This window comes from Panthera tigris, chromosome C1, assembly GCF_018350195.1.
Source record: "Panthera tigris isolate Pti1 chromosome C1, P.tigris_Pti1_mat1.1, whole genome shotgun sequence".
NCBI lineage: Eukaryota > Metazoa > Chordata > Mammalia > Carnivora > Felidae > Panthera > Panthera tigris.
Window position 1 is genome coordinate 159,894,315 of NC_056667.1, and position 22,478 is coordinate 159,916,792.

Below are 22,478 nucleotides of genomic sequence, written 5' to 3' on the forward strand. Positions count from 1 at the left end.
GGAAGTTCCCATGTGTGTCTTCTCTGTGCAGTAAAATCAGGTCCAGACCAGAATATTATGGGTACTCTCATTACAGTACTTATCGTACAGCATTCTAATTTGGGGTATATGACTCCCTTCCTCACTGGATTGTGAGCTTCTTGGGGGTAGGGATGTCATCTTGTTCACCTTTGTTCCTCCACAGAAAGGTATCTAGCATACAATAGGAAAGCAATATAATTTATTGGATGGATAAATGAAATGCATGTGCATTCCTGAAAGGATGTGTTTGGTAGAGAGTAATTTAAAATTCCAAATTCCATAGATTTTGGGCTGCCTGGGTGGCTCAGTCGGTTAAGTGTCCGACTTCAGCTCAGGTCATGATCTCGCAGTTCATGAGTTCAAGCTCCACATCAGGCTCTTTGCTGACAGCTCAGAGCCTGGAGCCTGCTTCAGGTTCTGTGTCTCCCTTTCTCTCTGCCCCTCCCCTGCTCGTACTCTCTCTCTCAAAAGTAAATAAAACATTAAAAAATTTTTTTTTAATTCCATAGATTTTTAAAAAATTTTTAATGTTTATTTATTTTTGAGACAGAGATGGAGCACGAGTGGGGGAGGGACAGAGAGAGAGGGAGACACAGAATCCTAAGCAGGCTCCAGGCTCTGAGCTGTCAGCACAGAGCCTGACGCGGGGCTTGAACTCACGAACCGTGAGATCATGACCTGAGCCGAAGTCGGACGCCCAACCGACTGAGCCACCCAGGCGCCCCTAATTCCATAGATTTTGATAATTCATAAGTTAGGTGTGATAAAAAGTTAAGTGTTAAAACCACTCCTCTGAGGATCATAAATACATTATAATAAAATATTTTTTGATGCTGCTAAATAGGCATTATTTACCATTACAATTTATACAGTACTTAAAATAATCATATTTTATCAGAAATATTTTTAGGTTGTGCCTTTTGTACAACTAATTTGGATGGGTTAACGTCTGTCTCATCTTGTTATCTAATTTAGAAGGTTTTTAATGACAGACTGAGATTCATCCTGGAAGAACTGAAGAACTACAGAAGAAAAATACCAAAACCAAGTAGGAAAACAGTGATTCACTGGTTTATAAAAGATGAGATCCAAATGGGATTTACCAAATAAATAAATGAATGGCAGTATCTCCAAGAAGACAAAATTTACATGTTTGAAACATGAAATATTAACATAATCAGATAAGATGGCAAAAAGATACGGAATCAATTGGATTTCATGTGGTTTTTTTTTTAATGTTTATTTATTTTTGAGAGAGAGAGAGAGTGCATGCACACCTGAGCTGGGGAGGGGCAGAGAGAAAGAGAAGGGTGTGGGATCTGAAGTGGGCTCTGTGCTGATAGCAGCAACCCTAATGTGGGGCTTGAACTCATGAGCCCTGAGATCATGACCTGAGTCGAAGTTGGACTCTTAACCCACTGAGCCACCCAGGTGCCCTGTTATCAATTGGATTTCAGAGAAGAGAGACTTTTTTTTTAATTAGTAATTTTTTTAAATTTTTTTTTTTATTTTTTAAAATTTATATCCAAATTAGTTAGCATATAGTGCAACAATGATTTCAGGAGTAGATTCCTTAGTGCCCCTTACCCATTTAGCCCATGCTCCCTCCCACAACCCCTCCAGCAACCCTCAGTTTGTTCTCCATATTTATGAGTCTCTTCTGTTTTGTCCCCCTCCCTTTTTTATATTATTTTTGTTTCCCTTCCCTTATGTTCATCTGTTTTGTCTCTTAAAGTGCTCATATGAGTGAAGTCATATGATTTTTGTCTTTCTCTGACTGACTAAGTTCACTTAGCATAATACCATCCAGTTCCATCCACATAGTTGCAAATGGCAAGATTTCATTGTTTTTGATTGCTGAGTAATACTCCATTGTGTATATATACCACATCTTCTTTATCCGTTCATCCATCGATGGACATTTGGGCTCTTTCCATACTTTGGCTATTGTTGTTAGTGCTGCTGTAAACATGGGGGTGCATGTGTCCCTTCGAAACAGCACACCTGTATCCCGTGGATAAATGCCTAGTAGTGCAATTGCTGGGTCGTAGGGTAGTTCTATGTTTAGTTTTTTGAGGAACCTCCATACTGTTTCCCAGAGTGGCTGCACCAGCTTGCATTCCCACCAACAATGCAGAAGAGATCCTCTTTCTCCACATCCTCGCCAACATCTGTTGTTGCCTGAGTTGTTAATGTTAGCCATTCTGACAGGTGTAAGGTGGTATCTCACTGTGGTTTTGATTTGTATTTCCCTGATGATGAGTGATGTTGAGCATTTTTTCATGTGTCGGTTGGCCATCTGGATGTCTTCTTTGGAGAAGTGTCTATTCATGTCTTTTGCCCATTTCTTCACTGGATTATTTGTTTTCTGGGGTGTCGAATTTGATAAGTTCTTTATAGATTTTGGATACTAACCCTTTATCTGATATGTCATTTGCAAATATCTTCTCCCATTCTGTCGGTTGCCTTTTAGTTTTGCTGATTGTTTCCTTCGCTGTGCAGAAGCTTTTTATTTTAATGAGGTCCCAGTAGTTCATTTTTGCTTTTGTTTCCCTTGCTTCTGGAGACATGTTGAGTAAGAAGTTGCTGTGGCCAAGATCAAAGAGGTTTTTGCCTGCTTTCTCCTTGAGGATTTTGATGGCTTCCTGTCTTACATTGAGGTCTGTCATCCATTTTGAGTTTCTTTTTGTGTATGGTATAAGAAAGTGGTCCAGGTTCATTCTTCTGCATGTCGCTGTCCAGTTTTCCCAGCACCACTTGCTGAAGAGGCTGTCTTTATTCCATTGGATATCTTTTCCTGCTTTGTCAAAGATTAGTTGGCCATATGTTTGTGGGTCCATTTCTGGGTTCTCTATTCTGTTCCATTGATCTGAGTGTCTGTTCTTGTGCCAGTACCATACTGCCTTGATGGTTACAGCTTTGTAGTATAGCTTGAAGTCTGGGATTGTGATGCCTCCTGCTTTGGTTTTCTTTTTCAAGATTGCTTTGGCTAGTCAGGGTCTTTTCTGGTTCCATACAAATTTTAGGATTATTTGTTCTAGCTCTGTGAAGAATGCTGGTGTTATTTTGATAGGGATTGCATTGAATATGTAGATTGCTTTGGGTCATATCGACATTTTAACAATATTTGTTCTTCCTATCCAGGAGCATGGAATCTTCTTCCAATTTTTTGTGTCTTCTTCAATTCTTTCACAAGCTTTCTGTAGCTTTCAGCGGATAGATTTTTCACCTCTTTGGTTAGATTTATTCCTAGGTCAGAGAAGAGAGACACTATAAGGAAAAGCTCCATGAAGGAAGTGAACACCAAGCTGGTCATAAGGAAATGAGTCAATGTGAGAAAGTAACTTCCTGTCTGTATTGTTTTTTATTGCTGTGGAACACATTACCACAAACTTAGTGGCTCAGAACAGCATACATTTATTATCTCGCCATTTCCATGGGGCAAGTTCCTGGACATGCTTGTCTGAATCCTCTGCTCAGGGTCTTAAAGGCTGAAATCAAGGTGCTTACTGGGCTGTGCTCTTTTCTGGGGCTTAGGGACACCTTTTAAGCTCACATAGTTGTTGGTAGAATTAAGTTCCTTGCAGCTGTAGGACTGAGATCCCTGTTTTCTTGCTGGCTGCCAGCCAGGGGTCTCACGTATTCCTCACCATGCCGCTCTCTTGCAACATGGCAGTGTCCTTCTTCAAGGCCAGCAGAAGAATCTCCAACTTCCTCCACTTGATTGGAAGTGGATGATTCACTTGATTATGTCAGGCCCACTAGGGGAAAAAAACCTCCCTTTTGATTAACTTGAAGTCAACTGATTAGGAACCCTAATTATATCTGCAAAATCTCTTTATCTTTGTCATAATATAATCATGGGAGTGATAGCTTTACACTTTTGCCGTGCTCCTATGGACCAAAAGCAAATTCCAGCTCCTGCCCACACTCAAAGACATTATACGAGGATGTGGGTCATTGGTGGTCGATCTAAGATCCTGCCTATCACAGTGTCTTCTTTTGTAAATGATTCTTTCTATTGTTTTTGAACATGTTTTAAAAGTGAGGTTTTTTTTCCTTTTTAAGCGATTTGAAAAATGGTCCTGGGGTGTCACATGCCAGGCTAAGAAAAATAACTTCCCTGAACTTGGAGCTTTCACTTACTTTTACTTGAGGGAGCAGCTGTACACATTTATGAAGGGAATGGAAAGGATCCTGGAGTGAGTTATAATTAGAGAAGCCCACATCATCATTTTGAAATACTGCAAGAGCTTCTGAACTGGTCTCTTACCTGCTGGTCTTTATTCCCTCACATCTGCCTCTACTTGCCAAGGTGATCTTTCGAAATCCACATCCAACCATGCCACTACTCTTCTTAAAATACTTGTGCTGGCTGTTAGATGGAACCCAGCTCTCCAGCCTCCTAGGAGGGGACTGCCATGCTGTTCAGCTTCATGTCCCAACACAAGCTTCACGTGCCTTTCATTCACACGGAACTGAGGCAGTGGCAGGAGGAGTTAAGAGGAGGGGGTGGATTTGAAAGACATTAAGTAGGTAGAATTACCTGCATGTGGGGAGGGTGAGGATGAGGCTGCTCCATCCATGGGAATAAGGAGTGCAGGTGCAGTAGCAGATGTAGGAGAGAAGAAGAGTTAGTTTGAGGTTGCTGTAGAGCCCCACCGTCACACACCAAGGACTTGTTGCAAGCTTCGCTATCTACTGGGTGCTGTGGAATCTATAAAAGAAGTGCCAGGCATGACCTCTACAGAGATGAAAATCCATGTGGCATTAGGAAATTGTGGATTCACAAGAGAAGAGGGGCAAAGAAGGATTATCACCAGCGGTAGATTAGAGAGGTGGGATGGTAAAAATGTTAGTTAATAGCTGAATGCAATTTTCTGCATTCCGTGGAGTACCCAGTAAAAGCAATGACAGATAAAACATTGCTTTTCATTGTTTCTGTGGCTTCAGTGTTTATACATGGGGGAAACATTATTAGGACCTCATCTGGGGATGCCTGAAGAAAATATCAGGAAGAGAGGTTTCAAAGTTGTTCTGGTTATCTCAAATTAGCTTTGTCTTTTCAAGTGTCTTTGGTCACCTGGCCTTATACAATCTTGTTACGAATCTTGAAGTTCTTTTGTGCTTGTTTTGGACTGGATGGAAGTACTTACATTTTTCTTCTGTTTTTTATTTCTTCTGGAGAATGTTGGGCCAAAAATGTTTTTAAGCTGTCTGTCTTCCTAATGTGAGACGTGCTCTAGGAAGAATGCACAAAAATGGGATGCTGCTTTCCTTTTTAATGGAAGATGGATTCTAATCCCCACGTATCTTTTTTCCTGTGTAACTAAGTAGAATCCACCATGTCGATGCCCAGTTAATTTCCAGCTCATCTGGTCCTCGTGATTCTTCCCATGGTCGTTGAAATGCTGTCATTGCTTTAGAGCTGCAGGCCAGTGTCAGAATGCTGTGGCAGCAGCCCATGGAGTTCACACGGCTGCTTGCTGTGTCTGGGTGTGACATCCTACTGGTGCCAACACTGCCTCCTGTGAAGTGCGCCCTGCTGGCATGGCTCCTCACCGAGGGGTGCCTCTGCCAGTTGCGGTCGCCCTCAGTGCCTGTGAAACGCGTTCTCACTGAGCACACAAAGACACTTGTTGAAATTCATTTGTACCCCTTGATTAACTGCTCAAGTTCTAGCCCCTGTTTCAAAGCCCCTTCACTTTGGGAACATACCTTCTGGTAGGGAATTGATAAAGCCCTAACAAATGGCCAATAGGTGGAAGGAGGCTCTTGTTCTGATGGGCCGTATCTTCCCTGATAAAGCCTGCAAACCTTCCACCTCTTTCAGGAACTTGGTTATCTCATAAACTGGGCACTAGTGTATCAGGATTTCCCCTCCTCCTTTCTGGGAAGCAGAGTCCAAGCCCTTTCACTAGAGGTTAGTTGGAAGGCTAGCCAAAGTTGTGGGCACACTCTTTGAGTTTAGTTTTCTTGGGCCTGAAAGTGTGATGGAGGCAGGTGAAGAGCCTTTTAAGTAAGCTTTCATGAGTTTAGGTCTTCCCCTTAGGGACGGCCTTCTGTTCATGTTCTCTAAAAATGGTCATCTCTCATGGTGGGATCTGTCTTCCTCCTACAATGTCCCAAGTTCCTTGGAACTCTGGTGCATCCAGTCCTGACTTCTATGTTGGTCTAGGTGCTAATAAGTGATTCTGTGATAACAGTCCCCCAACCCTACATACATACACACATACACACGTACACACACACCCCAAATCTCAGTAGCTTCACCCAATGGAGGTTTATTTGTCACTTGCACAAAGTCTCCATCTTGTGGCTATAACATCTGAAACACATACTTTCTGTATTAGTTTCCTAGGACTCTCAAACAAAATACCACAAGCTAGGTGGATTTAAAAAATTTTTTGGTGTTTTTGTGTTTGGTGTTTGGTGGTCTCACAGTTTTGGTGACTGGAAGTCCAAAATCAAGTTGTTAGCAGGGCCACGTTCTCCTGATGGCTCTAGAGGAGGACCCTTTCTTGCTTCTTTGTAGTTTCTGGTGGTTGCCAGCAATTCTCGGGGTTCCTTGGCTTGTAGTTGCATTACTTCAATCTCTGCCTCTACCTTCACATGGCCATCTTCCCTGTGTTTCCGTGCCTCAATTCCCTTCTTTTTATAAGAACACCAGTCCTTGGATTATGGCCCACCCTAATCAGTATGACTGATTAAGTTGATTACATCTGCAAAGGCCTGATTTCCAAATAAGGCCACACTCACAGATATTGGATGTTAGGACTTCAACATATTTTATGGGAGGGACACAATTCAACCTGTAATGCTGTAGAGTTGTGGCTTAGGAAAAGAGAGATGGAAGACATCCTGTGGCTCTTAACAGTCTCATCTCAGAAGTAATAAAGGACAGTTTGTTCACAGTCCACTAGCCACAACATGACTCCAACATAACTGCAAGGGAAGATGGTACATTCAGGGAAGCACACGAGTATTCAGTGAGAATTACTGGTCTCAGTCACATCCTTGACCAGCTCATTTCTTCTGGTCCCAGAAGTCTCCAGAGCACATGAGGCTGCATGGTTTCTGTGAAATGTGAAATATCTGTCAAGGAACACCATATGATCCTGCAAAGCATATTGTAAGAATGGACTTGGAAAACTGCTTAAAGGAAAGAAAGGAAACAGTTTTTATAATACGTAAAACTCTCCTATTTTTGTTTGGTTTTTTGGTTCATCTTAATCCAGAGAATACAAGATGGTGGTCAACAAGTTGGATCTAGTCCATAGATGGTGTGTGTGTGTGTGTGTGTGTGTAGTCTACACAATGTTTAAGAAATGCAAACAAAGATCTAGATATCTTTCCTTAAACAGTTGGAAGATATGACAACATCTGGGCCCATGTGTCCACAGAAAACCAGTAATAAGGAAAACAGCTAAGTAAGACCTGTTCCTTTTAGCAGTCCCATCTCTGCAGTTCATTCTGATGCCCACCATTCCCTAGAGTATTGCCAACATTGAGGCTTAGTATCAGCTCTTATTTATCTTTGAGCTTTCACCATTGTTTTCATATAGTAGAGATTTTTTCCCCCTTATATTTGGCTCTTTTTACCTATTTGATTTATCTGATTGGCCACTGCCAATCAGACATTTGTGTTTGTGACTTCCAATTTTAAATAAAACCTGAGTTTTCGTGTATCTTATCACATCCTGGTGATTCTAAAGGATTAAGCAATACCCAGAAGCTTGAACTGTGCTTGAACTCATGACTCAGAGACTGATTCCCACTTTAGCCATCTGTAAAGGAAAAACTCCTCTCGTGTTTCCTTCACTGTCTCCACTACTATGGTAACCCAACACTTCTGACACCAATGTGTGGGTTTTCCACAGCAAAGCAATTCTGTGCTTTGTCTCCTACAGTTCAACTCAATTCAATTCAATTGTGACACTATCTACCTGGAGAGAGCATCAGATCCCCCAGGTTATGGGCTCAGCCCACCAGACTGCCCTGTCAGAAACACTTCAGATGCCAATTAAAAGTCCAGGTTGTCACCTGTGCTGGCCAGTCACTGTAAATCAGAGAGGTTCCTACACCCTCTACCTCAGGTTTGATTAATGTACTACCGTGGCTCACAGAACTCAGGAAAAAGTTTACTTACTAGTTTGCTGTTTTTTTTGTTTTTTATCTTTTTTTATAAAAAAAAATATAATTTAGGAACAGCCAGATGGAAGAGATGCATAAGGCAAGCTGTAGGAAGGAGCATGGAGCTTCCATGATCTTTCCCAGCATGTCATTTTCCCCAAATCTTCACATGTTCACCAACGTGGAAGTTCTCCGAGCCCCATAGTTCAGGGATTTTTATGGAGGCTTCATTATGTAGGCATGGCTGATTAAATCATTGGCCTTTGGTGATTGAACTCAATCTGCAGACTTCTCCCCAGATGTTAGGAGGTGGGCCTGCAAGTTTCAGCCCTCTAATCACATGGTTGGTTCCCTTAGCAACCAGCCTCCATCCTTAGGTTACCTAAGGGTTTTCCAAATGTTACCTTAGTAACATAAATGCAGTTGTAAAGAGAGGGTCTTGTTATAAATAATAAGACAGCCATTTTACCTTTATGCCTCTGAAATATCTCAGGAACAAAGGACAAAAGACCAACTAGCATAACAGAAGATGCCCCTATGGCTCTTATGTAGAAAATCACAAGAGTTTTAGGAGCTATGTATAAGGAACAGTGGGTAGAGACCACTATATTCCTTACTATAAATCAAGAGTATTACACCATCTGTAATAGTTGTGATTTAAGGTGAATAGTTAACAAAAGCCTAGCCTAAGCACAGCCTAACCTGTGATGGGGATAAGTGTATAAATGTTTGCAATGAAATACTTGTAATTGGGATGGTTGCATAAACTTGAATATAATTAACATAATGCATATTGATTGAAGTAAATCCTTATTGATACAGCTTTTTGTGCCTTTTCTCCCCTTTATAGACCGTTGGAACGATCCAGTGAAGATGTGGATATCATCTTTACAAGGCTGAAAGAAGTTAAGGCTTTTGAGAAATTTCATCCAAATCTTCTTCATCAGATTTGTTTATGTGGTTATTATGAGAATCTGGAAAAAGGAATTACATGTAAGAAATGCAACTTCAGTGGAGTATTTTCATGTATGGTTTGTGCTCATTTGCAGTTATCCTATGGGGCTGGATAACACATGGAGTATTTATGTGCCAAATATTTGAGCTTCAACCAAAGGTATTAGGCTGACATTTCCCTTTGCTTTGTTTATTCATTTCCCTGTAGGCATTTCCTTCACTTTATTCACAGCATGTAAATGGATCTTCCAGGGTAGCTTGGAAGATAGATCTGGAAGGATGTACTGATTCATATATTCAGCTAAATCCTTAGATACTCAAATATAAAAAGTAAAATGATCAGGTAACAGCTGTATTTAAAAAATATTTTTGGGGTGCCTGGGTAGCTCAGTGGTTGGGCCTCTGACTTTGGCTCAGGTCATGATCTCACGATTTGTGGGTTCGCTCCCTGTGCCAGGCTCTGTGCTGACAGCTAAAAGCCGGGAGTCTGCTTTAGATTCTGTGTCTCCCTCTCTTTCTGCCCCTTCCCGGCTTGTGCTGTCTCCTTCAAAAATAACTATTTAAAAAAATTTTTTTTGAAAAAGTAAAAAAAAAATTTTATCACTAAAAAAGAATGCTTTTCCAGCTGTTGGGACACTTTTATGCTGCAGCACAGAAAACCCCCATCCAACTATCATGAATATCAGTTATTCAAGAGGGAAAATTCAAGGAAGGAAAAATTAGTCATATTCAAGAAGTCTTGAGATAGGAAGGCTTCAGAGTTAATTAAGTGACTCAAAGACATTACTAAGGTCACATGGCTCTCCCATTTTGTTTTTGTTTTTGTGTTTGTTTTTGTTTTGTATATGTTTTGCCATGCATCCTCAGGTGTTGGCTTTTGTTCTCAGACTTGACCCAAATGATTGACAGCTATAACAGTTAGAGATATTACATGTATTGGGAGGGGAAATTCCCCCCTACCCTTCATGATTCTTTTGGCTGGTCCAGTAAATTGACACAAGACAGATTAACAGGAGAAAAAAAAATTAATTTCGTACATGCAGTGGTCTCACAGATATGGGACCTAAGAAGTGACCATAGCAATCTGTTTATATACCTTTTAGATAAAGAAGCACTAAGTTTGTAGAAAACCAATGACAAAGAAACTTAGACTTGGGTACTAATTAGTGAAGAAACTAAGCATGGTTTGTTTATAAAACCTTCTCAGCCCTGAATTCTCTATCTCTGGTGATAAGGATGTCTATCTCCTGGTGCAGGAAGGGTACCTTTCACATGGGAGACTTATTTCCTGCTTTCTGGGGGACACAGTAGAGGGTCAGAATGTCCTTGCACTGACTGTTTCTCAATCAGCTTTAATTCAAAATAATCAATATGCCACTTTGGCCTTGAGCCCCATCACATGCCAATACAAAGATATCCTGTTGTGTCTATTTTCCTCTTGTGTCTATTTTCAGAAGTCCCCAGTAGACTTCCTGTTTGCTGGCCAGAATTGCATCATATGCCCACATCTAAACTGATCACTGTCATAGATAATTGGATCACTGTGATTGGTTTGGACCAATCATGATTACTCCAGTGGAGCTCGGGAAGAAACCCTATGCTCAGAGCTCATAGTCCTGTAGAGGAAGGTGGAAACTTGTATAAAATCTGTGTTAACTTAGATAAGAGGAGGGGAGGTATCATTCTGAGTGGGAGACCAACAGGGTCTGTCAGATATTACTGTAGAAAATTTGGAAGACAAGCAAAATAAAAATCATGTACAATCCCCAAACCCAGAGATTGCTATTAACACTTTATGTGTTTCCTTCAAGATGTCTTCCCACGTGTATCCATGCAAACATAGTCATACTTCTATTTAAAAAGTCATCTATACATATTGTTTTCAAGCCAGTATATCTTTTTCTTATAGATATCGGAAACTTCATTCTTTTGGGGATGAGACTCTATTTTCTGTTTCTTAAAACCATTTTCAAAATGAATCCTCCATGATTCATTTTGTAATGTAAAATTGATTGGCAAGTGAGAATGTCTTTGGGGGTCAAAAAGTTCATGACAGGGAAAACCCTAACTCTCAATAAAGTCACTTACAAAGACTGGGAATAGCAGAGTTATTGGAGAGGCCAGCTATAAACCCCTTAATCTCTCCTCTTAAGCTTATTATTGCACTTGTGTGGGGTGCCATTGTTGTTCTTGTCTTTCTGAAGCATGTCTGGGAGAGTTTCGAGCAGCTTGTCGTCATTATTATAATGGCTTCTAGAAGCTTGCTCTTATGCAGGGAGTGCTAGCCTTGCCAGAACTCAGCTGTCCCACTGAGTTGTCATGTGATTCATTTAGTCACTTGACTTCTGACTCTAATTGCAAAACGAATTTTAAAATATCAGATCATTCAATCTAGTTATTTAGCCAGGATATTTAAAAGGATAGTTGGATTTGTATGAGATTTTTGAACCTGTATTTCAGAATGATTTTCCAAAGTACTGGTCTTAACATGGTATAAGAACTAAAGTTCTATCTAAATATCTAAGTGTTTTCTCTCTAAGATTATAAAAGTAAAATAAAATCGGGTTCAGAAATTTCTGATGAGAGTTATTTCCAAAGAGTAGTTAACTCCTAATGCCTAAAAGCAATGAATTTATAAAGCAAATAAGAAAGTGGACAGTGATGGGGCTCCTGGGTGGCTCAGTAGGTTGAGCATCTGACTTTGGCTCAGGTCATGATCTCACAGCTCGTGAGTTCGAGACCCGCGTTGGGCTCCGTGTTGACAGCTCAGAGCCTGAAGCCTCCTTCCGATTCTGTGTCTCCCTCTCTCTCTGTCCTTCCCCTCTCGTGTTCTGTCTCTCACTCTCTCAAAAGTAAATAAATGTTAAAAAAAAAATTTAGAAAGTGGACAGTGACAATACTAGTTAAAAATTTTAAAGCAGATTTTATTTTTCTTACTCATTTATTGGTTAGCTTAAAAGGAGACATTCTATTAAAAACTATTTTAATGCAAATAGATTTAGGAAATGGGGGTGATAGGATAGAATTTTGTTGAATCAAATAACCTTGTTAATATGTACCCCATCTAGAGTAATAATTTTCTAAGAATTGCAATACAATGAAATGTATTTAAGATAAATTACATAGAACATTAGTGAATTCTTAAATTCAAAGGATCTTCTAGCATTTAGGGTTATCATCCCTTATTACTTACTCTGTAAATATGAAAGAGTTCCCTTTAATAGAGTTCCACTTCATAGAATAAATAAGATATAGCTTTGTTGATAGATGAGGAAAAGAGAAATACGTCAAGCTTTTCTGAGAACAGATAGAGGAGGGGTGGTAAGCTTTGCTAATCCAAGTCATGCTTATAATGGCCAGTGGTCATATGGTAAAATCAGCTTATATTGGTATATTTACCTTACTGTTTCTTTTTCAGTATTTCGCCAGGGTGATATTGGAACAAACTGGTATGCTGTCCTGGCAGGGTCTTTGGATGTGAAAGTATCTGAGACCAGCAGTCACCAGGTAAGATACCTTATCTTTTTTTTTTTTTTAAGTAGGATTTATTAGTATTATTTTTAAAGACACATTAGGTCTATATATTTTATGCCATCAAAATTACATTTTCAAACTTTCAAAATGGCCTCTCTCCCATAGGAAGGAGTTCAACAAGTGTTTGTTGAATTCTTTTATTAAGTTACTCAAGAAGCATATATATTGCATGTTTTCCATGGTTTGAGTATGGTGACAGGTATTGGAACACGAAGTGCAAGAACACATTGCCTGCCTTTCAGGAGCTTGCTATCTGGTTGGGAAATGCAAACAATTCAATTGCACAGTGATATATTGATGTTGTGTAAGTTGAAATGTGAGCAAAGGGGACAGAGAATCAAGTCTTCCTGGGTGTCTCCTCCTTCCTCCTTCTGGTATCCTAACTTTTCTGTGTCCTAGATGTGATCCCTCATCAGCCCTGTAGGTGCCACAGCGATGCAGGAGCAATGTGCTTGATACAATCTCCCTAAAAATCTTTCACAGTTGCTCTGCCTCATCTTCTCAAATGTGGAAGGGCTAATAATATATATGTATTTTCCTAAAGTGTGCTACTTGCTTACTTGATCTTCATTAGTGACCTTTGAGGAGCTTAGCATCCTAGGAGATAAAATTCATTTTCTCTCTTTTCCTCTCACAATATTTGTGAATATTTAAAATTGAACCCAGACTCTTCTTTCACATCTGCAGTGACCCTTGTTCATCCTTATCCTTGGGGCCCAAATGTACAGAACTTTCCTGTTTGGAGTCAGGAACCTTGAATCTCAGAAGTCTAAAGGCCACCTTCAAGCCTCAGTATGAAAACGGCCCAACTTTTCTACCTGCATATTCAGGATTCATATAAAAACTGACGGAATAGAATTGGCTAATTGTAAAATCAGAAAAAATTATCAAGAAAAATGTATAAATCAGCCAAGGGAATAAATAGCCTACAGCCAAGTATCGTGTTTAAGACTCTGTCTCTAAGCCTTTTTCATATGTAACATACTCCAAATGGAGACACATTTATGATGCATTAAATCTGAGATTAAAAATTTTCAGGCATATGTGTGCATATTGGAGTTGGGGGCAGCCAACCATTTAAAAATGGAAAAGTATCCTAAAGATTGTTGATAAGGTGGGCATTTAGAGTTTGGAATAAAGCTGCCAATGTAATTCCCACTGTTATGGATGGGCAGAGTCTCAGGCCAGTGCCCATGTCCTGCTTAACCCATAGATACTTTTTCTGTGCATCACTACATAGAACTTTCCATTACAAACTGCCTGGGACCTGTGCCTGTCAACCTTGTTGGTACTGTCCCTCTCCCCTTCTCTCACAGAGCCAGTTATCTCCTGGAGTTCAGATGCTGAGGTGAGAGGTGAGTTTTTTATTCTTGTAAGCTGCCTCACTTTCTCAATGAACTGAGAGAACAACTACATTTCTTGGATATTTGCCATGTGCAGGGCAGTGTTCTAAGCACCTGATAGGTATTTATTTACTCCTTTAATCCTCACAACAACCCTACGGGGTAGGTCATATTACTGTTCTTGTTTTACAGATGAGGCAGTTGAGGCCCTGACTGGTTAAATAACTTGCCCCAAGTAACCTATATAGAAATTGGGGGAACCACACTTCAAACCCAAGAAGTCAGCACCTGAACATAGGCTCTTAGACACTGCTCTGTAATTTTGACTCAAAAGAACTGTGATGAGGGTTTCCTGGGTGGCTGAGTCAGTTAAGCGTCCAACTTTTGATCTCAGCTCGGTTGCTGATTTCAGGGTCGTGAGTTCAAGCCCCACTTTGGGCTCTGCTCTAGGTGTAAAGCCTACTGAAAAAAATGTGGTGACTCATGCAAGTTCCCTCTTTCTGGTATGTGTCATCTTTTCAGATTTCCCCATGTCTCTTATCTCTGCACACCTTCCACCTGCAGACTGCTGTCCTGGAGGGTATCCTCGGGCTCCTTGCCCAGGGCTGTTCCTGATGTTTACCTTAACCGGGTCTCACTTGTGTGGAGGTGTGGAGGGGACAGGGCCTGTAGAGAATGGATCTCCTTGCTCCTCCAGGTGGTTGTGAATGAGTGCTGATGGAGAGAGGGGAAGAACTGGAAAGAGATGGTGAGGAAAGAGAGGAAAGGGGACAAAGATGACAATTAAGGGGGAGAAAGGTGAGAAGGAAAGGAAAACAGAGAGGAAAGAGAAGAAGGAAAAAGGCAGAGCAGATGTACCTAGGGGATGATAAATAACATCAGCATGAATATACTGATACATCAAATGTTCAAAGCTGACATGAGATTTTGATGGTATTAAGATAGTATGGCCAGAAGCTCCTGGAATCTTGCCCTGGACCAATTTTCTCATCATGGGGTTCTAGCAAGAATAGATGAGTAACACTTTGTTATTAACTGTGGGGTTTTAAAAATCTTAACAGACTTTTAACTTTAGCTGTGGTTTTGATCTCAGACCCAATTCCTAAGCTGGGCTTGGTCTTCTCTTAAGTTGTTAGGAGTTACTAGCTTTATACCAGATCTGGTTTACTGCCTCCTGTGTACTTCACCCCACACTGTCCAACCAGGGTTTTCTGGATTGATTTATATCACTAAGATATACGGAAGAGAAAGCTCATTGATGTCTACATCCTTCACCTCTCCAAAGAGGAGTCTAAGAAACAGAGAGGGCCCAGCCTTCCAGCCAACTCAGACTGCAGGACACCTGCAGTGTCAGGACACCTGTCACCTGCAGGACATGGTTACAGCCACCTGGGAGAAAGAAGCTAAAGAGAATGAGCAAGATGGCTGAACCTCCTCCCATGGCAAGTTGCTTACAGGGAGAAATAAAAAAGCCACTTCCACCTGTGCTAGCCTTGTAATGGGCCCTGAATCTCTGCCCTCCAGCATTATGACCAAATCAAGGTGATTAGTAAGCCAATCAGAGTAGTTCTCTCTATAAGTCAAAGTTCTCCAGAGAAATAGAACAAATAAGAGATAGACAGATAGATAGGAATTTATTTTAAGGAACTGGCTTATGTGACTGTGAGGGCTGGTAAGTTTGAAATCCATATGGCAAGCCAGCAGGCTGGCCATCAGGCAAAAGTTGATGCTGCAGTCATCAGTCTGAAAGCTGGAAACCCAGGCAGAATTCCTGTGTGGTAGTCTAGAAACAGAATTCTGTCTTCTTTGCGAGACCTCAAGAGAAACATGTTTGCTCTTAAGTCCTTCAATTGATTGGATGAAACCCACCTGCATTATGGAGGATAATTTGCTTCGTTTAAAGTCTACTGATCATAAATGTTAAAGATGTCTAAAAGATATTTTCACAGCAAAATATAGACTAATGTTTGACTAAACAAACTGGTTGCCATAGTCAAGTCAACACATAAAATTAACTATCAGCTGCCTCAGTTGGGAGTGAAATGGGGTTGGATAATGGGCCATGGGAGGAGAAGCAAGGAAAGACCTACAATTCCTACCCCTTGAGACCAGCAACAACTTTGCTAAGTGCCTTCACTGTGTTATACTTGCTAGGGATTCTGTGTGCATTAACTGACTTCATCTTTTGGCATTCATATTCTGTTTTACAACTGGGCTTGAAAACAAAGCTCAGCAACATCAGGTGTAACTTTCCCTGGGTCATACAAATGTATGTGGCCAAGTGAAGATTTGAATTCAGGTCTGACATATTCCAAATTTCACGTTCTTCCTGCTGCTCACACAGGAAAAAAAAAAAAGCAGGGAAGTAAAAGAAAAAGAAGAAAAGTTAAGAGACTAAGCTAGTGAAGGAAAAAGAAAGGAGGTAACAGCATAAAAGAGTGAAATCTTTATAAGTGGGTAGGGCAGTTTCTTGCTAGCCTGACCCTCCATTTTCATTCAAGTCTCTTAGTGGCCTTTCTTCTCATCAGAGGGTCAGAAATCAGAGATGGTGATGATAAATTCCCAAACTTAGAATCTCAAGTTTCAGACATACCCTCAGTGGGGTGTTAGCTGAGCCAGAATGGCGGGATAAGAGCAGGAATAGATCATGGTAATGGAGCACCCACTACAGGTAGCTGTGTGAAAAGCACTTTTCAAGCATTTTTTCATTGGCTATTAAGCTACAGCCCCCTTCCCCACCCCTGTTTAGTGCTATTATTAGTGTCACTTTACAGGTAGACGCTAAATAACTCTCCCAAGGTCACTCATCCATTAGGTATCAGAGCCAGTTCTTTGAGATTCTGAGGCTGAAGTTCTTGACCATTATGGCCGTATAGGTGCCAAGCAGAAGTAATAATGAATGTGGGGAGAAGCTTTTCCCCTGCAGGTCCGGCAACCACCCGCTGATTCCAGCTCAGAGCTCCACACCTCTCATCTCCAAGCCCACCTTGCAGGTGTTTGCTCCACCTGAGACATAATATCAGGGAAAACCCACTTCTCACACTCTGCTGGGCTGCCCCTGGGTGTGGGTTCCTCCTTCCACCACCTTTTAGATCAGTTAAATGAGCATGGTCCATCCCTTCAAAAGGTTTCTAGGCTAGAGGGTGGGGTAGATAAGTATGGGTGATAGGGGAGGGAGATTGAGGTACTATGTCCAAGGTGGAGGTGATAGGGTTAGAGTTTGGGTTGATAGGAGGTATGGGGGCTGAGAGAAAGTGGGGATCCGGACTTGGTTAAAGAGGTGGATGGTGATGCCAGTAATTGAAATAAGGGCACATAAGAAAGAAAGCCCTTCACAGATTCTGATACAGTGTTTCTATGTCATATATTTATTAGGCATTATTGATCTGATGGAATTTTTTTCTGAACAAAATCACCCTTTTATATGGTGATAGGAAGAGATAACTATACATAAATTTGAAGAATACTAACGGCATAAATATTTTATTTGGCTCAGAAATTTATATTACCTTTCTGCCTGTTTTAATATAATACTACTTTTTCTGCCTTTTCATCATTCCCTTATACTTTTTTGCTCACTGGATTAAAAAAGCACAGCTTCTTGCCTTCTGTATGATTGGTTTTGCAGGTTCTTTTTGAATTCTTTGGACTCCAGGTTGAGGGTCACACTTATCTCCCATTAGTGGTATCCTACGAGCATAGTTATAGTAACTCTCATCATTTAGAAACCATTTCACTTCCATTGTTTTGTTTGAGCTGCCCTAGTAGGCAGACCCAACTGTGTTGTAAGTTACTCAAGTCCCATGTGAATGAGTGGTCTGTTCAAGGTGATACAGTGGTGACCCATAGAGCTGGAAATCACCATGACTTCCTTACTCAATCCAGTACTCTGCTCTTGTCATCCTTACCTTTGGCCAGCATGTGTGGCCATTTGTGTGGATGTCTGTAAGGGGTCTTCAAAGGGTACTTGCTCCCAAGTGCCTACCGGTGTCCATGGGTGGTGGTAATGTATAGATCCTTCTTTGCCCCCTTGGATCACTGGTGCCCAAGATTCTGAAGAAAGCTGTTCATTCCGCATTTTGGAAAAGTATTAAAACCACTCCACTCAGTGGTAATATAAGCTTCAAGCCCTTTGCTGGGAGGAGGGGATCGAGACAAAGAGCCATTGGACTGTGGGGAACAAGGATGGCTTACCTCCCAGTTTTGCTTGGAGTTGGTCCACCTGGTCAGTTTCAAAACCACAAGTCTGCCAGCTGGGGAGGCATGACTTAGCAGGCAGACTCTTTCTCATCCTGTGGGTCTGCTCCCAACTCAGAGCACATCAGACACTGGTGCACAATCCTACTGAGTGTTGGTTGGAACCAACTTCTCTCCCTCTGACACAGGCCTTTCTGGGAAGAGCCCCAAGCCAACACTGTTCCGCTTCCGTACTTCCATTGCTTTCATTTCTTTTGCTATGGACTTGAAACTGTGTTTGTTCTAAGAATTCAGAGAAATACATAGACTATTCTGTTCTGTTATTTTGATGAACTTGTAGAGACAGCTATCCTTGGAAATACCTTCCTATGCATTATATTTCTTCTACTACTCCATAAACAAAGCTTACTTCCAAAACACTTGTACCCCATGTCCATATGTAATTGTCAAAGGCACACCTACCAGCTTTCTAGGCACTTTTCCTGCCTTGAGCATTCTTTGTGTTACCCCTTGAAACTCAGAATGTTCAGCAAGGGAACCTGCCCACAGACCACACCACCAACCCACTGTGTCCCAACTGGCTCACATGTTCACAAAGATTTCTACTTGGCAGCACAGATCCTATCAAGGATTAACCTTTCCCATTCCCACCAATACCTGTCCCCACCCTCAGTCTCTTACCTAACACTAACCAGGACACAAACGCCCTCAGACATCCACAGTGGAACTCTTGTGCTCAAGAACTTGCCTGTCTTGAGTGCCTATTTAACTACACGGCCTGAAAGTTAGAGAGTTTATGTTCCCACTAGAATGAAAATGCTATCAGTGTACTCTTTTCTTATTAATACTTGAATGGATTTAGAGTGAAAAGTGGATATTGGAATAAATTATACATAATAAGTAATACACACAAAAACGATAAATAGGCAGCCATACTCAACTCTGTGTGTGTGTTTCAGAAAGCGCGTACGCACACGATAGGGAGAGAGAGAGAGAGAGAGAGAGAGACAAGGTCCTGTTTTTCTCTGCAGATTTTATAAGTGAAGGGCCTTTTTGGCATGGTAAATATTTAAACCCTAGAAATATATAAGGTTTAAAAGTTAATCTTCGCACCAAAAAAGTATATTTTTCCTGTCGCATGAAAGAAGAATTTCTTCTGACTGCTAAGTGACTAGAAGTTCATGCTGCAAAATAGAGAGTAAGATGGTGTATTAATTCATTAAAACTTCTACATCTATATAACAGATGCTTATTTAAAGTATTTTTACCTAATGCAACACACAGTGGTTATAATCAGACCTCTTGAAATCCTCTCTCTGATACTTCATTGTGTGTGACCTTAGGCAAGTTAGATTACCTATAAGTTGGGGATTTCTACCTTAAATGAGTCAATGTATACAAACCACTTCGTGGGAAGCTTGGCATAGAGCAGGGGTTCTGGTACTTTTTTCTTACTAATTCCAGAAGGAAAGGTTTGTTGCCTAGAGTGGAGTGCAGCCTGTTGCAATGCCTGCAATGCTCTCATTTTATCACAAGAGGGCAGTGCTAGCATAGAGAAAGCAGGAAATGTCCTCGGTATTAGAACGGCAAGCCGTTCACCGATGTTATTCAGCCATTCTCTGGGATCAGAGAACCCTGGCTGCTGTTGGCACTTGCACTTTATTCACCCTCTCATCTGTTTCTGTAACATTCTCTGGCAATTTTTAGTCCAATTTTGGAAAAACGATCTCTCACTGGTACTTCCCCCAAAGTAAAATGTGCTTTTATTTGCCCTCATTTTGTCTCTACAGCAAAGATGTTTTTAAGCGTTGAATTTTTGTTTATGAAATTTGAAGGACAGACTTGTTTCTCTATCATGTGGCTCTCTCTATCATTCTCTGTCTTTCTGTCTTAGCCTGTCTGATTCTCTCATTTACTCTCGTTTCACCCCATTATTTTCAGACAGAGAACATTGCTATCATCAGGGAACATTTGCTGAACACATTTAATGAGCCCATGAAATGTGAAAGGTGCCAAGTCCATAGTGGTGGTTTATGATCTCTTATTACTTGTCTGTTCAGGTCATGTTATTTGTTAGGAACCCATCCGGAGTTTATTTAGCATCCTGCGCGAGGCTTCCACACACTGTGTTTAGTTTTGTTGCCATGTAATTCTTTGTTTGGGTGGATGCAGGACTGAGCCACGGTGCAGGACAGATTGGCTTTCTGCTGAAATGAAGCTGGCCTCCCTGATTCAGTTACTGGAATGCTAATGCTAGTCCCTTCTCATGTTCTCATCGAAACTTCCTGCAGCCAGCTTGCCTGATCTCGTTAAGCTGTGTCTAACACTGTGATTCCAGGGAAGTGCTGTAAAAGTAACAAATCTGTCTTTGCTGTCTGTTAGAAAAAAACACATTTGACTTGGAAGTATTTTGCCTTTGTGCTTGGCAATAAATTCTTCAGACAGCACATACAATTTAATGTCTTGACAAATTTTTATTTTTTAAAAAGACTTGCAGCATTCAATAAATTCCAATACTAAATTCAAGCTCATGAAATAAACCCAGGCACTACCAAACTTAATGGCAAGTATTGGCCATAGTCCTAAAATAAAAATATTGTCAAAATATTTGCTTTGTAAGAATTTACGTTTCAGGGTCTGTGCACTTAAAGGACCAATTTGTTCGCTGATGTTAACCCAACATATATCCAAAACAATAAATATGCCATGAGACAGTTAACTTTTCTTGAGCTATTAATACAGGGTGATTTAGGGTTCGCTGATGTTAACCCAACATATATCCAAAACAATAAATATGCCATGAGACAGTTAACTTTTCTTGAGCTATTAATACAGGGTGATTTAGGTATACTTACTAAAAAAATCTGATACCCCTTGAAGTTAAAGGACAGTTTACGGAAAAAAATCTTGATGTACTGATCAGAGAGAATTCTTATGTCTGTTTGTTGATTGCTAGTCATTTTAAATTTCATCAGGCTGTAACTTGTGTAAGTTGGATTTCTGTGGATGTGTATAGACATTTGCAAAGCACGTGTTTATTACCTCTGATATCAGTGATACACAGCCATTGGCTTTCTTAACACCGTTCCTATTTTCATAGTGTAGCTTTGTTTATAGTGTAACAAACAAATAAAATGCTTCATATGAGAACACCTGCTTTAAGAAAACCTAGCATATCATAATTCAGATGTACAAAGCAGATAAATTAAGGGGTGATTAGTAGCAGCACAAAAGGATTCTTTGATTTTCAGCAGGATTCATCAGAAGGGTTCCTTTGAATGCAAGCTCCCCCAGAGAGCTGAAGTGTTTTGCAGATCATTCAAACCACTTGACATCCAGACTGGGAGACAGAGAAACTTAGAATTTAAGTGTTGAAAAACCATCGTTCATTGAAGATTAACACAAAATGAATGTAGAGGTTCTCTGTTCTTTCAATAATAGAAAAATGTAATTTGCTTTTTAGTAATATGGTTAACCTAAACGTGTATATAAACATGACAAAGTCAGAAATACTATTTTCCATTATTTATGGAGCACCTACTCTGTGCTAGGAATCATCCTTGACTCTGTGTGTTGTTTTATTTATATTTAATCCTGCTTGTGCCCATTTCATAAATGAGGATATTAAGCTTCCTGGGATCATTTTACCCAAAGCTGCAAGACTATGTTAATTGGCAGAGAACAGTTTTGAATCTAGGTCTACGAGGGCTATACTTTTGTCACTACACTCCAGGGAAGTTTCCTGCTAAGCATGGAGTGTTCTGACTCTCGGTGCCGACACATGCGTGTCCTTTGCCTAATATTCCCTGCCTTCCATCAGGGTGACTTTACTGACGTGTTTGTTAACCTACCTAACACGAACATTTATGAATGGAGATAACCAGACCCTGCCTATGCCACTGAAATACATACTGTGCCAAGATAATGTTCACGACTTCAGTTGGTGCTTAGCTGGGCAGAGGAGGTGAGACTGAAAACTGGAGGCCGTCTATGGTGGAGGTAGGAGCTGTCTAGAGGGCATGTTCAGGTATGCCGGGCAGGACATGGAAAGTGACTAAACACTGGAGCAGCGCGGCCCCCAGGTTAGTAGAGCGCAGGATGGGGTAGGTCTAACTAATGGTAACATGATGGGCTATAACTTGGGGATGAGCAGGGAGTCAGGAAGTGGGCCCAGTGATGGAAGTGGGCGGCAGGTGGGCTGACGAACAGGCCTGGCCACAGAAGGATGTTGGAGAAGGATGTTGCCATACATGTGTGTATGGCAAGGATGCTGGTGAGGGCTGTCAGAACTAGACG

General features: G+C 40.8%; 1 protein-coding gene across 3 annotated transcripts in view; it reads left to right on the forward strand.

Moving 5' to 3' along the window:
* RAPGEF4 (Rap guanine nucleotide exchange factor 4) overlaps positions 1-22,478 on the forward strand; it is a 288,747-nt gene that overhangs the window by 38,848 nt on the left and 227,421 nt on the right. For all 3 annotated transcript variants that reach the window (XR_006220771.1, XM_042994712.1, XM_042994714.1), the window contains exons 2-3: positions 9,005-9,147; positions 12,527-12,615. Coding sequence is in view for 2 of the 3 variants with exons in the window: in XM_042994712.1 (XP_042850646.1) it covers positions 9,005-9,147; positions 12,527-12,615 (232 nt within the window). In the remaining variant the exon portion in view is untranslated. The remainder of the gene's footprint in view (positions 1-9,004; positions 9,148-12,526; positions 12,616-22,478) is intronic.